Below are 23,828 nucleotides of genomic sequence, written 5' to 3'. Positions count from 1 at the left end.
TGCCTCCAGCCTTCTCCTCGCTGCAACATTCATCACCCATGCTTCACACCCATATAAGAGCGTTGGTAAAACTATACTCTCATACATTCCCCTCTTTGCTTCCAAGGACAAAGTTCTTTGTCTCCACAGACTCCTAAGTGCACCACTCACTCTTTTCCCTCATCAATTCTATGATTCACCTCATCTTTCATAGACCCATCTGCTGACACGTCCACTCCCAAATATCTGAATACGTTCACCTCCTCCATACTCTCTCCCTCCAATCTGATATTCAATCTTTCATCACCTAATCTTTTAGTTATCCTCATAACCTTACTCTTTCCTGTATTCACCTTTAATTTTCTTCTTTTGCACACCCTACCAAATTCATCCACCAATCTCGCAACTTCTCTTCAGAATCTCCCAAGAGCACAGTGTCATCAGCAAAGAGCAGCTGTGACAACTCCCACTTTGTGTGTGATTCTTTATCTTTTAACTCCACGCCTCTTGCCAAGACCCTCGCATTTACTTCTCTTACAACCCCATCTATAAATATATTAAACAACCACGGTGACATCACACACCCTTGTCTAAGGCCTACTATTACTGGGAAAAAATTTCCCTCTTTCCTACATACTCTAACTTGAGCCTCACTATCCTCGTAAAAACTCTTCACTGCTTTCAGTAACCTACATCCTACACCATACACTTGCAACATCTGCCACATTGCCCCCCTATCCACCCTGTCATACGCCTTTTCCAAATCCATAAATGCCACAAAGACCTCTTTAGCCTTATCTAAATACTGTTCACTTACATGTTTCACTGTAAACACCTGGTCCACACACCCCCTACCTTTCCTAAAGCCTCCTTGTTCATCTGCTATCCTATTTTCCGTCTTACTCTTAATTCTTTCAATTATAACTCTACCATACACTTTACCAGGTATACTCAACAGACTTATCCCCCTATAATTTTTGCACTCTCTTTTGTCCCCTTTGCCTTTATACAAAGGAACTATGCATGCTCTCTGCCAATCCCTAGGTACCTTACCCTCTTCCATACATTTATTAAATAATTGCACCAACCACTCCAAAACTATATCCCCACCTGCTTTTAACATTTCTATCTTTATCCCATCAATCCCAGCTGCCTTACCCCCTTTCATTTTACCTACTGCCTCACGAACTTCCCCCACACTCACAACTGGCTCTTCCTCACTCCTACAAGATGTTATTCCTCCTTGCCCTATACACGAAATCACAGCTTCCCTATCTTCATCAACATTTAACAATTCCTCAAAATATTCCCTCCATCTTCCCAATACCTCTAACTCTCCATTTAATAACTCTCCTCTCCTATTTTTAACTGACAAATCCATTTGTTCTCTAGGCTTTCTTAACTTGTTAATCTCACTCCAAAACTTTTTCTTATTTTCAACAAAATTTGTTGATAACATCTCACCCACTCTCTCATTTGCTCTCTTTTTACATTGTTTCACCACTCTCTTAACCTCTCTCTTTTTCTCCATATACTCTTCCCTCCTTGCATCACTTCTACTTTGTAAAAACTTCTCATATACTAACTTTTTCTCCCTTAGTACTCTCTTTACATCATCATTCCACCAATCGCTCCTCTTCCCTCCTGCACCCACTTTCCTGTAACCACAAACTTCTGCTGAACACTCTAACACTACATTTTTAAACCTACCCCATACCTCTTCGACCCCATTGCCTATGCTCTCATTAGCCCATCTATCCTCCAATAGCTGTTTATATCTTACCCTAACTGCCTCCTCTTTTAGTTGATAAACCTTCACCTCTCTCTTCCCTGATGCTTCTATTCTCCTTGTATCCCATCTACCTTTTACTCTCAGTGTAGCTACAACTAGAAAGTGATCTGATATATCTGTGGCCACTCTATAAACATGTACATCCTGAAGTCTACTCAACAGTCTTTTATCTACCAATACATAATCCAACAAACTACTGTTATTTCGCCCTACATCATATCTTGTATACTTATTTTTCCTCTTTTCCTTATTACCTTTAACTAAACCGCTTTCTATACAAAGTTCAATCAAAGGGTTCCCATTATCATTTACAACTGGCACCCCAAACTTACCTACCACACCCTCTCTAAAAGTTTCTCCTACTTTAGCATTCAGGTCCCCTATCACAATTACTCTCTCACTTGGTTCAAAGGCTCCTATACATTCACTTAACATCTCCCAAAATCTCTCTCTCTCTCTCCTCTACATTCCTCTCTTCTCCAGGTACATACACGCTTATTATGACCCACTTTTCGCATCCAACCTTAACTTTAATCCACATAATTCTTGAATTTACACATTCATTATCTCTTTTCTCCTTCCATAACTGATCCTTCAACATTACTGCTACCCCTTCCTTTGCTCTAACTCTCTCAGATACTCCAGATTTAATCCCATTTATTTCCCCCCACCGAAACTCCCCTACCCCCTTCAGCTTTGTTTCTCTTAGGGCCAGGACATCCAACTTCTTTTCATTTCTAACATCAGCAATCATCTGTTTCTTGTCATCCGCACTACATCCACGCACATTCAAGCATCCCAGTTTTATAAAGTTTTTCTTCTTCTCTTTTTTAGTAAATGTCTACAGGAGAAGGGGTTACTAGCCCATTGCTCCCGGCATTTTAGTCGCCTCATACGACACGCATGGCTTACGGAGGAAATATTCTTTTCCACTTCCCCATGGACAACAGAAGAAATAAAGAAGAACAAGAGCTATTTAGAAAAAGGAGAAAAACAAACAAACAAACAAACAAACATTATATATATATATATATATATATATATATATATATATATATATATATATATATATATATATATATATATATATATATATATATATATATATATATATATATATAAATATATATAATGTTTGTTTGTTTGTTTGTTTGTTTTTCTCCTTTTTCTAAATAGCTCTTGTTCTTCTTTATTTCTTCTGTTGTCCATGGGGAAGTGGAACAGAATTCTTCCTCCGTAAGCCATGCGTGTCGTAAGAGGCGACTTAAATGCCGAGAGCAAGGGGCTAGTAACCCCTTCTGTATATATTACTAAATTTAAAAGGAGAAACTTTCGTTTTTCCTTTTGGGCCACCCCACCTCGGTGACATACGGCTGGTACATTGAAAAAAAGAAAGAAGAATATATATACATATATATATATATATATATATATATATATATATATATATATATATAAAGTGAAACAAAGCTAAAGGGGTTGGGAGAGTTTCAATGGAGAGGAATAAATGGGATTAGGTCAGGGGTTTCAAATAGAGTTAGAGCTAAAGAAGGAGTAGCAATAATGTTGAAGGATAAGCTATGGCAGGAAAAGAGGGACTACAAATGTATAAATTCAAGGATTATGTGGAGTAAAATAAAGATTGGATGTGAAAAGTGGGTTATAGTAAGCGTGTATGCACCTGGAGAAGAGAGAAGTGTAGAGGAGAGAGAGAGATTCTGGGAAATGTTGAGTGAATGTGTGGGGAGTTTTGAATCAAGTGTGAGAGTGGGTAAAAATGTTATGGAGGGAGTAGTAGGTAATTTTGGGGTGCCAGGGGTAAATGTAAATGGGGAGCCTTTAATTGAGCTATGTGTAGAAAGAAATTTGGTAATAAGTAATACATATTTTATGAAAAAGAGGATAAATAAATATACAAGGTATGATGTAGCACGTAATGAAAGTAGTTTGTTAGATTATGTATTGGTGGATAAAAGGTTGATGGGTAGGCTCCAGGATGTACATGTTTATAGAGGGGCAACTGATATCTCGGATCATTATTTAGTTGTAGCTACAGTTAGAGTAAGAGGTAGATGGGAAAAGAGGAAGGTGGCAACAACAAGTAAGAGGGAGGTAAAAGTGTATAAACTAAGGGAGGAGGAAGTTCGGGCGAGATATAAGCGACTATTGGCAGAAAGGTGGGCTAGTGCAAAGATGAGTAGTGGGGGGGGTTGAAGAGGGTTGGAATAGTTTTAAAAATGCAGTATTAGAATGTGGGGCAGAAGTTTGTGGTTATAGGAGGGTGGGGGCAGGAGGAAAGAGGAGTGATTGGTGGAATGATGAAGTAAAGGGTGTGATAAAAGAGAAAAAGGTAGCTTACGAGAGGTTTTTACAAAGCAGAAGTGTTATAAGAAGAGCAGAGTATATGGAGAGTAAAAGAAAGGTGAAGAGAGTGGTGAGAGAGTGCAAAAGGAGAGCAGATGAAAGAGTGGGAGAGGCACTGTCAAGAAATTTTAATGAAAATAAGAAAAAATTTTGGAGTGAGTTAAACAAGTTAAGAAAGCCTAGGGAAAGTATGGATTTGTCAGTTAAAAACAGAGTAGGGGAGTTAGTAGATGGGGAGAGGGAGGTATTAGGTAGATGGCGAGAATATTTTGAGGAACTTTTAAATGTTAAGGAAGAAAGGGAGGCGGTAATTTCATGCACTGGCCAGGGAGGTATACCATCTTTTAGGAGTGAAGAAGAGCAGACTGTAAGTGTGGTGGAGGTACATGAGGCATTACGTAGAATGAAAGGGGGTAAAGCAGCTGGAACTGATGGGATCATGACAGAAATGTTAAAAGCAGGGGGGGATATAGTGTTGGAGTGGTTGGTACTTTTGTTTAATAAATGTATGAAAGAGGGGAAGGTACCTAGGGATTGGCAGAGAGCATGTATAGTCCCTTTATATAAAGGGAAAGGGGACAAAAGAGATTGTAAAAATTATAGAGGAATAAGTTTACTGAGTATACCAGGAAAAGTATACGGTAGGGTTATAATTGAAAGAATTAGAGGTAAGACAGAATGTAGAATTGCGGACGAACAAGGAGGTTTCAGAGTGGGTAGGGGATGTGTAGATCAAGTGTTTACATTGAAGCATATATGTGAACAGTATTTAGATAAAGGTAGGGAAGTTTTTATTGCATTTATGGATTTAGAAAAGGCATATGATAGAGTGGATAGAGGAGCAATGTGGCAGATGTTGCAAGTATATGGAATAGGTGTTAAGTTACTAAATGCTGTAAAGAGCTTTTATGAGGATAGTGAGGCTCAGGTTAGGGTGTGTAGAAGAGAGGGAGAATACTTCCCGGTAAAAGTAGGTCTTAGACAGGGATGTGTAATGTCACCATGGTTGTTTAATATATTTATAGATGGGGTTGTAAAAGAAGTAAATGCTAGGGTGTTCGGGAGAGGGGTGGGATTAAATTATGGGGAATCAAATTCAAAATGGGAATTGACACAGTTACTTTTTGCTGATGATACTGTGCTTATGGGAGATTCTAAAGAAAAATTGCAAAGGTTAGTGGAGGAGTTTGAGAATGTGTGTAAAGGTAGAAAGTTGAAAGTGAACATAGAAAAGAGTAAGGTGATGAGGGTATCAAATGATTTAGATAAAGAAAAATTGGATATCAAATTGGGGAGGAGGAGTATGGAAGAAGTGAATGTTTTCAGATACTTGGGAGTTGACGTGTCGGAGGATGGATTTATGAAGGATGAGGTTAATCATAGAATTGATGAGGGAAAAAAGGTGAGTGGTGCGTTGAGGTATATGTGGAGTCAAAAAACGTTATCTATGGAGGCAAAGAAGGGAATGTATGAAAGTATAGTAGTACCAACACTCTTATATGGATGTGAAGCTTGGGTGGTAAATGCAGCAGCGAGGAGACGGTTGGAGGCAGTGGAGATGTCCTGTCTAAGGGCAATGTGTGGTGTAAATATTATGCAGAAAATTCGGAGTGTGGAAATTAGGAGAAGGTGTGGAGTTAATAAAAGCATTAGTCAGAGGGCAGAAGAGGGGTTGTTGAGGTGGTTTGGTCATTTAGAGAGAATGGATCAAAGTAGAATGACATAGAAAGCATATAAATCTATAGGGGAAGGAAAGAGGGGTAGGGGTCGTCCTCGAACGGGTTGGAAAGAGGGGGTAAAGGAGGTTTTGTGGGTGAGGGGCTTGGAAGTCCAGCAAGCGTGCATGAGCGTGTTAGATAGGAGTGAATGGAGACGAATGATACTTGGGACCTGACGATCTGTTGGAGTGTGAGCAGGGTAATATTTAGTGAAGGGATTCAAGGAAACCGGTTATTTTCATATAGTCGGACTTGAGTCCTGGAAATGGGAAGTACAATGCCTGCACTTTAAAGGAGGGGTTTGGGATATTGGCAGTTTGGAGGGATATGTTGTGTATCTCTATACGTATATGCTTCTAAACTGTTATATTCTGAGCACCTCTGCAAAAGCAGTGATAATGTGTGAGTGTGGTGAAAGTGTTGAATGATGATGAAAGTATTTTCTTTTTGGGGATTTTCTTTCTTTTTGGGTCACCCTGCCTCGGTGGGAGACGACCGACTTGTTGAAAAAATTATATATATATATATATATATATATATATATATATATATATATATATAATATATAATATATATATTATATATATATATATTATATATATATATATATATATATATATATATATATATATATATATATATATATATATATATATATAGATAATATATATATTTTATATAGAATATATATATATTATATATTATATATATAATATATATAATATATATATATATAATATATATATAATATATATTATATATATATAATATATATAATATATATATATATAATATATATATAATATATATTATATATATATAATATATATATAGATATATATATATAATATATATATATAATATATATATATAATATATATATATATATATATATATATATATATATATATATATATATATATAATATATATATATATATATATATATATATATATATATATATATATATATATATATGCATGTGTGTGTCTGTGAAGTGTGACCAAAGTGTAAGTAGGAGTAGCAAGATATCCCCGTTATCTAGCGTGTTTATGAGACAGAAAAAGAAACCAAATGGAAAAAAAGAAATTAGAATGACTTGTGCAGCAAGTAGCGCCACCAAACAGTACCAGCAGGTTGGTGTGGCAAGCCTGGAAATTTGAAATTATGCTAGCCAAAATTAGTGCCGAATAACTGAAGGAACCGAATAACTGATTGCCGGATTTGTGATGGTGGACCTGTACAGTATTTGAATTTGAATTCAACAACATTACAAAAACTTACTGAAATGGGGGATGTTTGTTACAGCTGACTGTACCAAGCTCCAAGGTCCAAAGCACTTGGCACCCTCCCTCCTTGACGCCACTCTCAGCAAGTAGGATTCTCCAGCCCTGAGGTCACGCAGCAGAAAGGAGTAATCAGGTCCAACGTACTTTGTGTGGAATATCGCAGTATGATGATCAGTGGCACCTGTGTTGCTACATTCAAAACAAAATTCCAATCCATCATCAGACACATCTTCGTCAACCTGAAATATGTAGGAGTGTGTTACCTACAAGAAATGGCCATCTTTTATGTTAGACCAAATAATATTTTGACACAATTATTTAATTCTTGAAAAAATTTTTAAATTCATGCAAAATCATGAATATATAAACATGAAGGAAGAATTTCATGGGAATCAACTTGCCATCCACATAGGGAGGAGGCAGACTAATTACTACTGCCCCACTAATCATTTTAACTATCGGCCAGATATCTTACACGAGTCTTTTGACTGTGAAAGGCCCCACTGCAGTTGTCACATCAGAGCATATTGATACTAACATTGCTATACAGGTATGAAACATGGGTTTTAAATGTCGTAGTAAAGAGGAGGAGGATGGAGGTAGTAGAGATGTCATGTTCGAAGGCAATACGTGGTGTGAATATTATGCAGAGAATTTGGAGCTTGAAAATTAAAAGGTGTGGGTCACCAAAAGTATTATTTAGAGGTCAGAGAAGTTGTTGAGTTGGTTGGGGCATTTAGAGAGGAAGGAAAAAAATAGGGTGACTATGAGGGTGTATATATGTGAGGTGGAAGGAAGGAGGGGTAGGTGTCATTCCAGAAGGGTTGGAGGGAGAGGGGTAAGGGAAGTTTTGAGTCTATGGGCTTGCACATCCAACATGCTCAAATGAGCAAGTTAGATGGGAGTGGAGGCAAGTGGTTATGATTTGACGTGATGTTAGAATGTGAGCAAATTAACACTTATGAAAAATTCTGGAAGCAGGAAGTACTATGCCTGCACTCTGAAGGAGGGGTGTGAATGTTGCAATTTGGAGATTTATATAAACTGTGATATAAACACACTTCTTGGAAGATGGAGTGAATGAATGATGGTGAAAGTGCTGCTTCTTTTTTCAGGTCACACTACCTTGGATAGAGATGGCCAGTGAGTTAAAAAAAAAAAAAAAAACTTTTCAATTTCAATATGCACATGTCACTGACTAACTCAAAACACAAGATAACATTAGTGTGATGTGATCATACAAACTGTAAATATTGTACTGGTTTCCCTTTATTTAAGTTGTCACTATGCTAATTCTCCATTAAACTGTATCACATTTTTATCAGTAACCCCTCTATGTGAGAAAAGCAATACTCACACAGGAGCTACTGATAAAAATTACATATTTCATCTTCAAAAAACTCCCATGAAATCAATATGATCGTACCTTTGCCTCTTTGCATATGTTGTTGCAGTCTGCATTGTGAATGTTGGGCTTTGCTATAGGTGTGACTGTACTGTCCTGGATGAGCCTTGCAAAAATCTAAAAACTTTTAGACTGACCTTATCTCAATTTGCAAGTATCAACAACCTCATAATTTACCAATCCAATCTAAACTAGCATCATTTGTGATGCCTCCTGCTGTTCAAGGACAACATGCTATCCCTCCAGATAACAGTGTGATGTATGACTATACCCAATTCCACTGTCCAGTGTATGTAAAGAAGAGGCAGATGTGTAAGCAGTGCAGCAATAAAAACCAATCTTATGAAGACCAATATTGCATGTACAGTGTACAAGGTGCACCTCTGCCTGAATTAATCAAGGAACTGCTTTAGATGTTTTTGCAAAGTAATGTAGTTGTATAAGAGTCTTTTTCCTGTATAGGGTCTTTTAGAATAAGTTTTTTTATGAAGAAGTCCATTTTGCAATGAGACATAAGAATACCTGAGAAAATATGTTAGTTTTCTTACTTTTATCAATAAAGATCATAGAAGTTGTACAGGGCATTTTATTTTACATTTTAAGAAAATTTAATTATTATTTTAATGAAAAAATTGTCTGGAGAATCTGGCAGCTGGTCATATTGGATCACTTCAATTATAAATTGCAGCAGCACAATAATTTTTTCAAAACAATTTCTTTAATAAAAATACCTTAGAATTACTTGTAGTACATTCCTAACAATTTTTTTTAGTGATCATATGTATTTTAGGGCTTGCCCAATAAATGGCTTTAATGTGAGGAAAAGGTGGGTGGTGCATTTAGGCATCTGTGGAGACAAAGAACTTATCCATGAAGGCAGAATGGGAAATGTACTCTAGTGTACAGTGGTACCAACACTGTTATATGGGTTTGGCAGGTAGTTGTGTTATTCTTGGAGCACTTTGACCGTATATATAAAATGAATAAACAATAAAAGCAACTAACATAAATGCTAGACACAAGTGAATACTATCATACCAACTTAAAATAGTCGGCATCAATTAAAAACCCCATTACATTGTCAAAAGATTCCTTAAACTTTCCCAAGGTCCCTACAAGAACCTTGGTAGTTATAAAAACCATGACTAATGCAGAAGGGCATAAGCCACAGGCAAACCATCAAAATGGGATCCACTCACAGTCAGCAGGGCATCAAAAGTTACACAGAGTAAGGGGTAGGGGCTGGAGCACCGGTGAATACAATTATACGAGTGTGAAATGTGGGTTTTAAACATTGAAGTGGGGGGGGAAGGGAGCTGGAGGCATGGAGATGTCATATTTGAGGGCAATGTGTGGCATGAATATTTTGCACAGAATTTGGAGCTTGGAGATTAGAGGGCTGAGGGGAAATTATTGAGGTGGTTTGGATATACAGAGGGGTTAGAGCAAAACAGGATGACTAGGAGGATGTATGTATCTGGGGTGGAAGGAGTAGGGTTGTCCCAGGAAAAGTTGGAGAAAGGAATACAGGACGTTTTTTAGTGTTGAGGGTTTGGATATCCAGCAGGTTTGTGTGAGCATACATGGTATGTAAGAAGCACATACCATTGACGAAACCCAGAAGATCAGATATAGAGAGAGAGCATAAGAGATGGCACAGAAGAAAACAGGTTACTGAATTGCTTAAAAACACAAATATGCTATGACAGAGGATAGACGGACTTAGCTGAGAGATCACTGAATTAGAGCAAAAACTTAGGATGTCGTACCTCACGGAAGAAATACAAAGGGAACAAAGAGCCATACAGGATATTGCAAGAAACCCAAAATATTTCCATTCCTACACAAAATCCAAGCTAAGAACTACCTGTAGAATTGGACCACTACTGAGAGGAGATTCATATACTGACGATGAACAGGAAACGAGTGAAATCCTAAAAGAACAGTACAAGTCAGTGTTCAGCATCCCACTAAATGATGGCAAGGTAGAAAATGCAGAAATACTTTTCACTCCAGAAGAAGGCCACACAGACCAACTAACTGACATTTGTACAAATCCCGTAGTTTTCAAAAAAGAAATGGAAAACGTGCCCACTCACTCAGCACCTGGACTAGATTCATGGAATGCTCTATTTATAAAGAAGTGCAAAGTACCACTAGCACGAGCCCTCAGTATTCTTTGGAGAAAGCGCTTAGATCTAAGTGAAATACCAGAGGCCTTAAAGAGTGCAGACATAGCTCCTTTGAATAAGGGAGGTAGTAGAGCACTACCAAAAAATTACAGACCAGTAGCCCTAACCTCTCACATCATAAAAATCTTCAAAGGAGTGATGAGATGGCAGATTACAAATTTCATGGACCAGCACAACCAACATAACCCAAATCAGCATGGTTTTAGAGCAGGACGATCATGCCTGTCACAGCTGCTGAACCATTACGACAGAATTACAGAGGCATTGGAAGACGACCAAAACACAGATGTGATATACACAGATTTTGCAAAGGCGTTTGACAAATGCGATCATGGAGTGATAACAAAATGAAGGCCATGGGCATTATGGGGAAGGTAGGCAGATGGATTTTCAGTTTCCTAACCCAAAAAACACAAAAAGTAGTAGTGAACAGGGCAAGATCCAGCATCAGCGAGGTCAAACACTCAGTGCCCCAAGGCACTGTCCTGGCACCTCTGCCGTTTCTCATCCTCATAGCAGACAGACAGAAGCACCTGTCACACTTTTGTATCATCATTCGCAGATGACACTAACATAAGCATGAAAGTCACTACGGTAGAAGACACTGAAAAAGTACAAGAAGACATAAACAGGGTTTTCCAGTGGGCAGTGGAGAACAACATGACGTTCAATGGTGATAAGTTCCAGCTGCTTAGGTACGAAAAGAATGAAGAACTCAAAAGGAACACTATATACAAAACTCAAGAGGGTCACCAAATACAACGTAAGGAACACGTAAAAGACTTGGGAATAATTATGTCAGTGGACCTTTCTTTTAAAGACCATAACAAGACAAAGATCATGACAGCCAGGAAGATGACTTTCAAAACAAGGGAAATAATGCCAATGGTGACACTCTTCAAATCTCTAGTGCTCCCTCCCTTAGAATGTTGCTCAGTGCTGATGGCCCCGTTCAAAGCAGGAGAAATATCGGAGCTGGAACAAATACAGAGATCGTTTACAGCTCACACTGAGCCTGTAAAGCACCTAAACTACTTCGAATGTCTACAAGTCTAGAACATGTATTCACTGGAGCGGAGGAGAGAGATATACATGATAATACAGTGGACCCCCGCATAACGATCACCTCCGAATGCGACCAATTATGTAAGTGTATTTATGTAAGTGCGTTTGTACGTGTATGTTTGGGGGTCTGAAATGGACTAATCTACTTCACAATATTCCTTATGGGAACAAATTCGGTCAGTACTGGCACCTGAACATACTTCTGGAGTGAAAAAATATCGTTAACAGGGGGTCCACTGTATATACCTGGAAAATACTCGAGGGCCTGGTCCCAAATCTGCATACTGCCATAACATGCTGGGGTGAGATATACGGGAGGAAGTGTAAAATAAACCCAGTGAGGAGCAGAGGTGTGGTGGGGACAATAAGAGAACACTGTATCAACATCCGGGGTCCCAGACTTTTCAACATCTTACCAGAAGATATCAGAAACACGGCTGGGACAAGTGTAGAAGTCTTCAAGAGGAAACTGGACAAGTATCTTCACCAGGTGCCAGATCAACCAGGCTGTGATGGATATGTGGGGCAGCAGGCCTCCAGCAGCAACAGCCTAGTTGACCAGGCAAGCACCAGAGGAGCTTGGCCCATGGCCAGACTCAGTGAGTAGATTAACTCTTGAAATTCTTCAAAGCTTTATCAAAGGAGCACATTAAATAGGGAAGAAGCCAGTGGTTGCTAAGACTTGATGTTCTAAGCAAACCATACCATGGGTGGGGTTTGAACCCACAGTCAGTCTCTCAAAACTCCAGACCGTCGCGTTAGTTTTGAGACTCTCTGACCGCGGGTTCAAACCCCACCCGTGGTATGGTTTATTTGCAATCGTGTCATTACGATTTCGATGCTCTATTGGGGTATGAACAAGTTAACTTTTATGAAGGGATTTAGGGGAAACTAGTTAGGTGGACTAGAGTCCTGGAAGTGGGAAGTACAGTGCCTGCACTCTGAAGGTGGTATGAGGATACTGCAGCATGGGTGGCCATCCGAGCTGTGATGTCAGTATGCTTCTGGCAAAACTATGATTGAATGAATGATGGTTAATTAATGCATTCTCTCTTTTCTGGATGTGTCTATCTCAGTGGGAGATGGCCGGAATGTTAATTTTATTTTTTTATTTTTACAGAAATAGAAATTGTGATAGTATTAAAGTAAATGCAAGATATCTAAAAATATAACTAGTTTCTCAGATTCTCAAAAATAAGCAACTTCCTCCACTGAAGTTATAGTTAATTACTTCATTACATGATAGTGACTGCAGAAGTGATAAAGAAAGCAAAGATGAATACAGATCTTGATTATCAGGGAAAAATTTCAGGGAATACAGAGTGGAGATTTTGGCCCTTTTGACTGTAATACTGTCAGTAATGCGACTTGCAGGATCAGTAAAAGATCTGGGTATTTCCCTGGATACTTCATTGTTATATGTTGGTCATATCAGTTTCTTAAGTTTTACAATTTTCATATTCATAATCTCTATGCAGTCAGTAACCAAGGGTCCAAAGAAACTTTCTAGTGCCTGCCCTGTGGTAAAGAAAGTGAGAAACATGATAGAACTGAAGAAAGATTATCAAAAAATACGAAAGTGGTATGCATGTGCTGGAGATTGCCAAGTTGTGTGGCAAAAACAAATGAACCATCAGCTCCATCCTGGCGAAGAAAAAAGAAATCAAGGAACCTGATGTTGCAAAAGGGGTAGATCTTTCTTTCATTCAACACACCGGCCGTATCCCACCAAGGCAGGGTGGCCCAAAAAGAATAACGAAAGTTTCTCTTTTAAATTTAGTAATTTATATGGGAGAAGGGGTTACTAGCCCCTTGCTCCCGGCATTTTAGTAGCCTCTTACAACACACATGGCTTACGGAGGAAGAATTATGCTAACGAAAAAGAGATCACAGACAATCAAAGATGTTGGGAAGTTGTTGGTGTGGATCAATGATAAACAATTAGCGGGGATAGTGTTTCAGAGACAATCATTTGTGAAAACGCAAGGCAGTTGCACTCAGATCTCAAAGAAAATGCCTGGAACGAGTGCTGCTGTTAGTGAATTTAAGGCTAGCAGAAGCTGGTCTAACAACTTCAAGAAGCATAGTGGTATATACAGTGTTGCAAGGCATGGCGAGGCTGGAAGTTCAGATAAACATGCGGCTGAAAAATTTGTGCATGAATTCAAGGACTATTAGAGGTTGAAGGATTCGTCCCCCAACAAGTGTTCAATTGTGACGAAACAGGCCTTTTTTGGAAGAAAATGCCAAAGAGGACCTACATCACGCAGAAGGAAAAGGCACTGCCAGGATACAAGCCTATGACAGACAGGCTAACTCTCTTGCTCTGTGGTAATGCTAGTGGGGATTTCAAAGTGAAACCTTTACTGGTGTATCACTCTGAAAATCCCAGAGTGTTCAAGAAAAACAATGTCATCAAGAGTAGTGTGTGTGTGTGATATGGAGGGCTAACAATAAGGCATGGGTCACAAGGCAAATTTTCATTGATTGGGTCCATGAAGTGTTTGGCCCAAGTGTGAAAAAATACCGCCAAGAAAATAAATTGCCACTCGAGTGCCTCCTGGTACTGGACAGTGCTCCTCCTCATCCTCCAAACTTGGTAGACCAATTGCCTAAGGATTTCAGTTTTATAACATTGAAGTTCTTGCCTCCTAACACCACTCCTCTCATCCAGCCCATGGACCAGCAGGTCATTTCAAACTTCAAAAAACTCTATATGAAAGCACTGTTTCAAAGGTGCTTGGAAGTGACCTCAGAATCTGAACTGACTTTAAGAGAGTTCTGGAGGAATCACTTCAATATCTACAGCTGCATAAGCCTTATAGGTAAGGCTTGGCAAGGAGTGACTTCCAGGACTTTGAACTCTGCTTGGAAAAAATTGTGGCCAGATTGTGTCCATAAGAAGGATTCTGAAGGGTATGAGGCTGACCCTGTCGACCCTCTGCCTGTTGTGGAATGTATTGTGGCATTGGGGAATTCCTTGGGGCTGGATATGAGTGGCCAGGATGTGGAAGTTGGTGGAGGACCACAGTGAAGAGCTAACCACTGAAGAGCTGCAAGAGCTTCATGTGGAACAGCAACAGACCACAGATGAGGAACTTGCTTCAGAGGAGGAGGCAGAGGAAGGGAAAAAGGTGCCTTCTTCAGAGATTAAAGAAATTTGTGCAATGTGGAGTAGGATGCAAGCTTTTGCTGAGAAATATCACTCTGAGCAAGCTGAAACAAGCTATCTCTGCAACATGTTCAGTGACAAAACCATGTCCCACTTCAGACAAATGCTGAAGAGATGCCAGAAACAGACCTCTCTGGACAGTTATTTTGAGCAACAGGGGTCCAGTGACTCTCAACATGGTCCTAGTGGCATTAAAAAACAAAGAAGGGAAGTAATCCCAGATAAAGACTTGTTACCTAAAGTCTGTATGGAAGGGGATTCCCCTTCCAAACAATAATAAAGTCCTCCCTGTCTTCCAAATGCCAATAAGAGTCTTCAGCAAAGGTATGTAAATGTGATTTTAAAAGTTTATTTAAATGTTGGTTTATGTATTTCAGTAGTCATTTAACCCCTTGACTGTCGCAACCCCCAATCCTGAGGTGTCTCCTGGTGTCGCAAAATTAAAAAAAAAAAAAAAAAAAAAAATCTTATGAAATGATAGAGAATCTTTTCCCGATTGTAATGACACCAAAAAAAGCGAAACTTCATGGAAAACTGATGGAATTACGGTCTTGCGAAGTTAGAGACCTTGGCGATATTTACAAACCGGCGATTTTGCCCACTTTGAGCCCTATTTTCGGCTAATTCCATGCACCTGTCGACCAAACTCATAGCTATATCTTTCAAACTCCATTTTTTCTATCGATTGAGTACAAGAAACTGCCCATTTACCAATTTCAACTACCCAATAAAGTGGTCAGAAATTTGCAATTTGGCCAGTTTCACGAAAATTAAAAAATATGACAATTTCAAAATAAGGTCCAGAATGAACAATGCAGACATTCCTGGTTCTAAAATAAAATTTTCTTTGTTCATCAGTCATGTCTACAGGCCCCTCTGATATTACTCTTGCTTTCTATTTTTAATTTTTATTTATTATTTACTGTTATGCAGAATACTGCAATATTGTAAAATTGTATAAATAACATCAACCCATTCATGACTGCATATTAGAATGGCTAGATGGACATTTATTGGAAAATGACATCATTTGTTTACTTTTGAACATCAGCAAAAATCAAACATTTTCCCTACTTTGAGCTCCATTTCCAGGTTTTTTATAGTAAAATCAATCAAAATCACCTCTATTTCTATAATATGATTTATAATTCTATCAAATGAGACCAAGAAAACGAGAATACAACCATAAATACTATACGAAAATAGACCACAAAGTCGGCATTTTAATTAAAAAAAAAACCGGTTGGAGTTTTTTTTTTTCTCATCATGCACTGTGTGCTCCAGGATTTCTTTTATATGGTGCACACTGACCATACAGACCCATTCTCTCGCATGTGGGGCTACCAGCTTTCTCCTTCTTGATTTGAAGCTGCTCGAATTTATGGAGTACAGTGGTCCCTCGTTTTTCGTAATTAATCCGTTCCTGGAGGAGCTACTATAAACGAAATTTACGATTTGCGAATCAATTTTCCCCATAAGAAATAATGTAAATACAATTAATCCGTTCCTGACACCCAGAAGTATTAAAACAAAAAATTTTTTTACATGAAATATACATGTAATATACATGAAATATACTTTTCTAATTACCTTTACCTGTTTTAATACCACATTTACTATCTTAGATTACTCTTAATTACCTTGTACTGCCATATAACCAAGTATAACTACCAGTGCAATATTGAATGAAATAAACATTACTTTTTCACTTTTTTGTAATCATTATTACTTACTAAAATTTTATTAAACACCATATTTACTACCAGTCAATTTTACTTTTGTACATTAAACATTATCTTATACTTCCCATAACATTTTGTTGCCAAATTTTCAAGTTTGTATATTCAACCCCAACCTTTATATTATCCTTTGTACCTGTGTACCTGTCTACCATCTTATTATCATATTATAACCAAGACATTACCATTGTTATTTTTTTACTATTATTCTTTTGGTATTTTAATTGTGAATTTTATTTTGTCAATTTAAATCTAGTTATAATCTTGATCTTGTCAACAACCTATACCAGACTAGTGCAATTGCAAGTACCATTTCAAATTGTATTTTTATATAACTTTATATTATAATTCCTACCATCTGTCCATTTAACTTTGTTTACCATTACTTAATTTTAGTCCCTTATATATTTTCTCCTTTATTTTAGCTTTATATAACTACCCTAGTTTATATATTCACAATTGTTAAAATAATCAAGGTGCTATTCTCAGGTGCTAAAGTAGAATAAGTTCACAATTTTGCCATTATATTCCAAAGCTCATTTATTTGATTACCACTTTATTGTTCACCACAACCTATATTAGTCCCTTTTATATTATAATTTTATACTATAATTCTAACTTTAAAAAATTACCTTTATAGTACTACCTACTATCATATTCCCAAGCTCCATTATTTGATCACTTTATTTGTATTAGTCCCTTTTATATTGTCTCCTTTATTTTAGCTTAAAAAAAAAAAAAACTACCTTAGCTCATTATTTTACATTTGTTAAATAATTCAGGTGCTATTTTTTAGCTTAAGACTATTTACTTTGTTTTATACTTAATTCTAACTATAGATTCACTACAAATCTTATGATTACAAGCATTGATCCTGATACCAACCTCTTATTTAATGACTTAAATGAATCAAACAGTTACTGTAATTACTACACTGCAGAACAATCAAAGGCACTTCTCAGTGCCAACAACAACATAACTATCTTTAACTACAATATCAGATCTTTAAGCAAGCATTACGATGACCTCATAGCATTACTAAATTCCTTACATGCCAATATGTCCATCATTACACTAACTGAAACCTGGCTAAAGCCTGATAGTACAGATGTCTATGCCATTCCTGGTTACACAGCCATACACAACTGTAGGCCAGACCAACAAGGGGGTGGCACAGCCATATACTACTCAGACCAACTAGAATGTATCACTAATACTTGCACAAGGGATGAACATGGGGAATATATAATAGCTAAATTCAAATCCAAATACCTACAAAAACCTCTCACATTGATAAACATCTACAGAGTTCCACAGTCAAACATTAGCCAATTTAGTCAAAACCTAGGAAGTATGATAACTGATGCACGCATGAACAAAGATCACTTACTACTCTCAGGTGACTTCAATATAAATCTCCTGCAAGGCCAGGACCCACACGTTACTGAATTCACAAACACAATGAGTAACTGTATGTTACTACCAACAGTAACAAAACCTACAAGAGTTACAGAGACTAGTGTTTCCCTACTTGACCACATCTGGACCAACACCATATCCCCTTTAAAATCAGGCATAATTACAGATAATACCACAGACCACTACCCTACTTTCCTCATAACAACTCTTGGTAAACTACCCCAAGACACTACTAAAGTCACCTTCAGACTTCACAATGAGGCAGCCATTAATAACTTCACAAGAGCAGTAGCAAACATTGATTGGCACACTGAGCTAGAAATCTATACAGATATTGACAAATGTATTAATAATTTTCTAAAAAAAGACCCAATACCTCTATAACAAGCACTGCCCTAAAAAAACTAAACAGATGACAGCTAAGAGACTGAACAGTCCCTGGCTAACACCCAGCATTCTCAAATCCATAAATACAAAACACCAATATGAAAAACAGTACAGAATGGGTCACATAACCAGAGACCAAACAAAACGTTACTCGTCAATCCTAACCAGCCTGATAAGAAGGGCAAAAAAATTGTATTATGAGAACAGATTATCCAACTTACGAGGTGATATAAAAAAGACCTGAAAAACCCTATCAGAAATTCTGGGAACAAAAAAGATATCACGAAATAGCAAAATAAAATTAGCAAAATCAGATGAACCCCAACTCCCACCAACAGAAACAGCAAACAGACTCAATGATTTCTTCTCCACTATAGGACAAAACCTTGCCAATAAAATCCCAAGCTCAGATACCCCACCAAATGATTACCTCACCGGCAACTACCCGAACACACTGTTCCTAGCTCCGACTAACCCATACGAAGTCTCCCTTATTATCAACACACTAAAAAACAAGGCAGGAGATTTAAATACCTTACCACCCTTTATATACAAAAAACTGTCACAAGTGCTATCACCAATCATTGCAACACTCTTTAACAAATCCATAGAATCCTCCACCTTCCCTACAGTACTCAAAATAGCAAGGGACACCCCGATCCACAAAGGAGGAGACCAAACAGAGGTAAATAACTATAGGCCAATATCCAACTTACACCCTCTCTCAAAAATCTTCGAAAAATTAATTCATAAACGAATCTACTCCTACCTTATCTCCCAAAACATACTCAACCCCTGCCAATTTGGATTCAGGCCTAATAAAAATACTAATGATGCTATTATACACATGCTAGAACATATATACACTGCAATAGAGAAAAAAGAAGTCCCACTGGGGATCTTCATTGACTTACGTAAAGCTTTTGATACAGTTGACCATGACTTGCTCCACGTAAAATTGTCACACTATGGTATAAGAGGGCACTCCCTCAACTACCTCAAGTCATACCTCAGCAACAGAAGCCAATATGTGTACGCAAATGGGGCAAACTCTTCTGCGCAACCAATTACAGTTGGTGTCCCACAGGGAAGTGTCCTTGGCCCTCTTCTCTTTCTCCTATACATAAATGACCTTCCAAATGCTTCGCAATTACTCAAACCCACACTATTTGCAGATGACACTACATACGTCTTCTCTCACCCGAGCCCAGTCACGCTAGCCAATACTGTAAATACCGAATTACAGAAAATATCTACCTGGATGAGGACTAACAAACTTACACTAAACATTGACAAAACCTACTTCATTCAGTTTGGTAACAGAGCTACAGATGTCCCTCTTAACATAATGATAAATGGATCACCTATCACAAAGCTAACAGAGGGAAAATTCTTAGGAATCCACCTTGATAATAGACTCAAATTTCATACACATATACAACAAATTTCTAAGAAAATTTCCAAGACTGTAGGCATACTATCGAAGATACGGTACTATGTTCCACAGTCAGCCCTCCTGGCCCTATATCACTCTCTTATTTACCCCTATCTCACCTATGGAATTTGTGCATGGGGCTCAACAACAATTAACCATCTCAGACCACTAATTACCCAACAAAAGGCGGCAGTTAGAATGATAACAAATTCTCACTACAGGCAGCACACTCCACCAATATTCAATACACTAAACCTACTCACCATACAAAACATCCATACTTATTACTGCACCTATTACATACATAGAACACTTAACTCTGATATTAACCCTCCCCTCAAACATCTCCTTGCCAACCTCAACAGAACACATGACCATAACACAAGGCACAGATCACTCTTTGATGTTCCTCGTGTCCATCTCACACTATGCAAAAACTCAATGCACATAAAAGGCCCTAAAATCTGGAATTCATTACCTGTAAATATAAAAGAAACACTACCTGTTTATAAATTCAAGTCTCTTCTCAAAGATCACTTACTCACCCAAAACCAAATAAATACTGAATAACTGAACCTTATAAATTGTATATCTTAAATGTTTCTCACAATTATATCACATAAATGTTAAACCTAAAACCCAATCTAACTTTATTACAGTGGACCCCCGCATAACGATGGCATCACATAGCGATTAATCCGCATACCGCTTGCTTTAATCGCAAAAATTTTGCCGCGCATACCGATTAAAAACCCGCTCACCGATTTTCGTCCGAGACGCATCCAATGTGCGCCCTCAGCCAGCCTCACATGTGCCGCCCGTGCCATTGTTAACCAGCCAGCCTCCGCGGTAACATCCAAGCATACAATCGGAATATTTCGTATTATTACAGTGTTTTCGGTGCTGTTTCTGGAAAATAAGTGACCATGGGCCCCAAGAAAGCTTCTAGTGCCAACCGTACACCAATAAGGGTGAGAATTCCAATAGAAATGAAGAAAGAGATCATTGATAAGTATGAAAGTGGAGTGCGTATCGCCGACCTGGTCAAGTTGTACAAGAAACCCCAATCAACCATCGCTACTATTGTGGGCACCAGAAAGACAATCAAGGAAGCTGTTCTTGCCAAAGGTTTAACTGTGTTTTCGAAACAAAGATCGCAAGTGATGGAAGATGTTGAGAGACTCTTATTGGTGTGGATAAATGAAAAACAGCTAGCAGGAGATAGCGTCTCTCAAGCGATCATATGTGAAAAGGCTAGGAAGTTGCATGAGGATTTAATTAAAAAAATGCCTGCAACTAGTGATGATGTGAGTGAATTTAAGGCCAGCAAAGGTTGGTTTGAGAGATTTAAGAAGCGTAGTGGCATCCATAGTGTGATAAGGCATGGTGAGGCTGCCAGTTCGGACCACAAAGCGGCTGAAAAATATGTGCATGAATTCAAGGAGTACATAGACAGTGAAGGACTGAAACCTGAACAAGTGTTTAATTGTGATGAAACAGGCCTGTTTTGGAAGAAAATGCCAAGCAGGACCTACATTACTCAGGAGGAAAAGGCACTCCCAGGACATAAGCCTATGAAAGACAGGCTTACTTTGTTGATGTGTGCCAATGCTAGTGGTGATTGCAAAGTTAAGCCTTTATTAGTGTATCACTCTGAAACTCCCAGAGCGTTCAGGCAAAAGAATGTCCTCAAGGATAATTTGTGTGTGCTGTGGAGGGCAAACAGTAAAGCATGGGTCACTAGGGACTTTTTCTATAACTGGTTACACCATGCATTTGCCCCCAATGTGAAAGATTTCCTAACTGAAAAGAAATTAGAACTTAAGTGCCTCCTGGTGTTAGACAATGCCCCTGGTCATCCTACAGACGTGGCAGAGCGACTTTATGGGGACATGAGCTTCATTAAGGTGAAGTTTTTGCCTCCTAATACCACTCCTCTCCTGCAGCCCATGGACCAGCAGGTTATTGCAAACTTCAAAAAACTGTACACAAAAGCTCTGTTTGAAAGGTGCTTTGTAGTGACCTCAGAAACTCAACTGACTCTAAGAGAGTTTTGGAGAGAGCACTTTAATATCCTCAATTGTGTAAACCTTGTAGGTAAGGCTTGGGAGGGAGTGACTAAGAAGACCTTGAACTCTGCTTGGAAGAAACTGTGGCCAGAATGTGTAGACAAAAGGGATTTTGAAGGGTTTGAGGCTAACCCTGAGAGGATTATGCCACTTGAGGAATCCATTGTGGCATTGGGAAAGTCCTTGGGGTTGGAGGTTAGTGGGGAGGATGTGGAAGAGTTGGTGGAGGAGGACAATGAAGAACTAACCACTGATGAGCTGATAGATCAACTTCAAGAGCAAGAGGCCAGACCTGAGGAAACTGGTTCAGAGGAGGGGAGAGAGAAATTGAAGAAGTTGCCTACTACAAAGATTAAAGAAATCTGTGCAAAGTGGCTTGAAGTGCAAACCTTCATGGATGAAAATCACCCTCACACAGCTATTGCAAGCCGTGTTGGCAACCTGTACACTGACAATGTTGTGAAACACTTTAGGGAAGTCATAAAGGAACGAGAGGTACAGGCCACTATGGACAGATATGTTGTGCGAAAGAAGTCCAGTGACTCTGAAGCTGGTCCTAGTGGCATTAAAAGAAGAAGGGAAGTAACCCCAGAAAAGGACTTGACACCTCATGTCTTAATGGAAGGGGATTCCCCTTCTAAACACTAACACTCTCTCTCCCCTCCTCCCATCCCATCAATCATCACCAGATCTTCAATAAAAGTAAGTGTCATGTAAGTGTGCATGCCTTTTTCAGTTTGTGTGTATTAAAATTAACATTTCATGTGGTAAAAAAATTTTTTTTTCATACTTTTGGGTGTCTTGCACGGATTAATTTTATTTCCATTATTTCTTATGGGGAAAATTCATTCACATACCGATTATTTCGCATAACAATTACCCCTCTTGCACGGATTAAAATCGTTATGCGGGGGTCCACTGTATTTTTTAAATACACTACCTAACAGAATACTCCATACGACTGAATGTACAACAATGCATGCAACCATATGACCTGTCTTTGTAATACTCATTTGTGCTTTATAGTTATCTGTTTACAATAATGTATTATCACTGATTTCATCATTGCTTAGTTAATTTTAAGCCAGCCCGAAATGCTATGCATAGTATAAGTGGCTTTGGCATGCTGCTCTTATCTGTATTTTTTTGTACCTCTGTATGTATGCTCAAATTGTAAATAAATAAAAAATAAATAAATAAATGTAGTACATAAACAATACAATGGGAAATGATGAATGAAACATTAACAGCATAACACTTACCTTTATCGGAGATTCTTCTAAGTGTATGGGAGACTGGAGGAGGAGAGAGATTGGATTGTTTATAGTTTGGAAGGGGAATCCCCTTCCATCAACACCTCAGGTACCATTTGCTTTTCTGGGGTTGCTTCTCTTCTCTGTTTCTTAATGCCACTAGGACCACCTTGAGAGTCACTGGAGTCCTGTCTCGCAAAATAACTGTCCAGAGAGCTCTGTTTCTGGCGTCTCTTTAACACTTCCCTAAAATGGCCCAAGACTTTGTCACTGTACATGTTGCCAACATGGCTTGCAACAACCTTGTTAGGGTGATGTTTATTTTTTTTTTATTTAATAATTTGAACATACATACAGAGGTACAAAAAAAATACAGGTAAGAGCAGCATGCCAAAGCCACTTATATGCATAGCATTACGGGCAGGCTTAAAATTAACTTAAGATTAACTAAGCAATGATGTAATCAGTGATAAAACATTATTGTAAACAGATAACAATAAAGCACAAATGAGTACAGGAAGGCCCCGCTTTACGGCGTTTCACTTTATGG

At 38.3% G+C, this 23,828-nt stretch overlaps 1 protein-coding gene across 2 annotated transcripts in view; it reads right to left on the bottom strand.

Moving 5' to 3' along the window:
• Window positions 1-23,828, bottom strand: part of LOC128698271 (cytokine receptor-like factor 3) — a 335,991-nt gene that overhangs the window by 81,364 nt on the left and 230,799 nt on the right. For both annotated transcript variants that reach the window (XM_070098681.1, XM_070098680.1), the window contains exon 6: window positions 7,138-7,381. In XM_070098681.1, coding sequence (XP_069954782.1) covers window positions 7,138-7,381 — 244 coding nt within the window. The remainder of the gene's footprint in view (window positions 1-7,137; window positions 7,382-23,828) is intronic.

This window comes from Cherax quadricarinatus, chromosome 63, assembly GCF_038502225.1.
Source record: "Cherax quadricarinatus isolate ZL_2023a chromosome 63, ASM3850222v1, whole genome shotgun sequence".
NCBI lineage: Eukaryota > Metazoa > Arthropoda > Malacostraca > Decapoda > Parastacidae > Cherax > Cherax quadricarinatus.
This window is presented reverse-complemented; position numbering and strand designations above follow the sequence as displayed.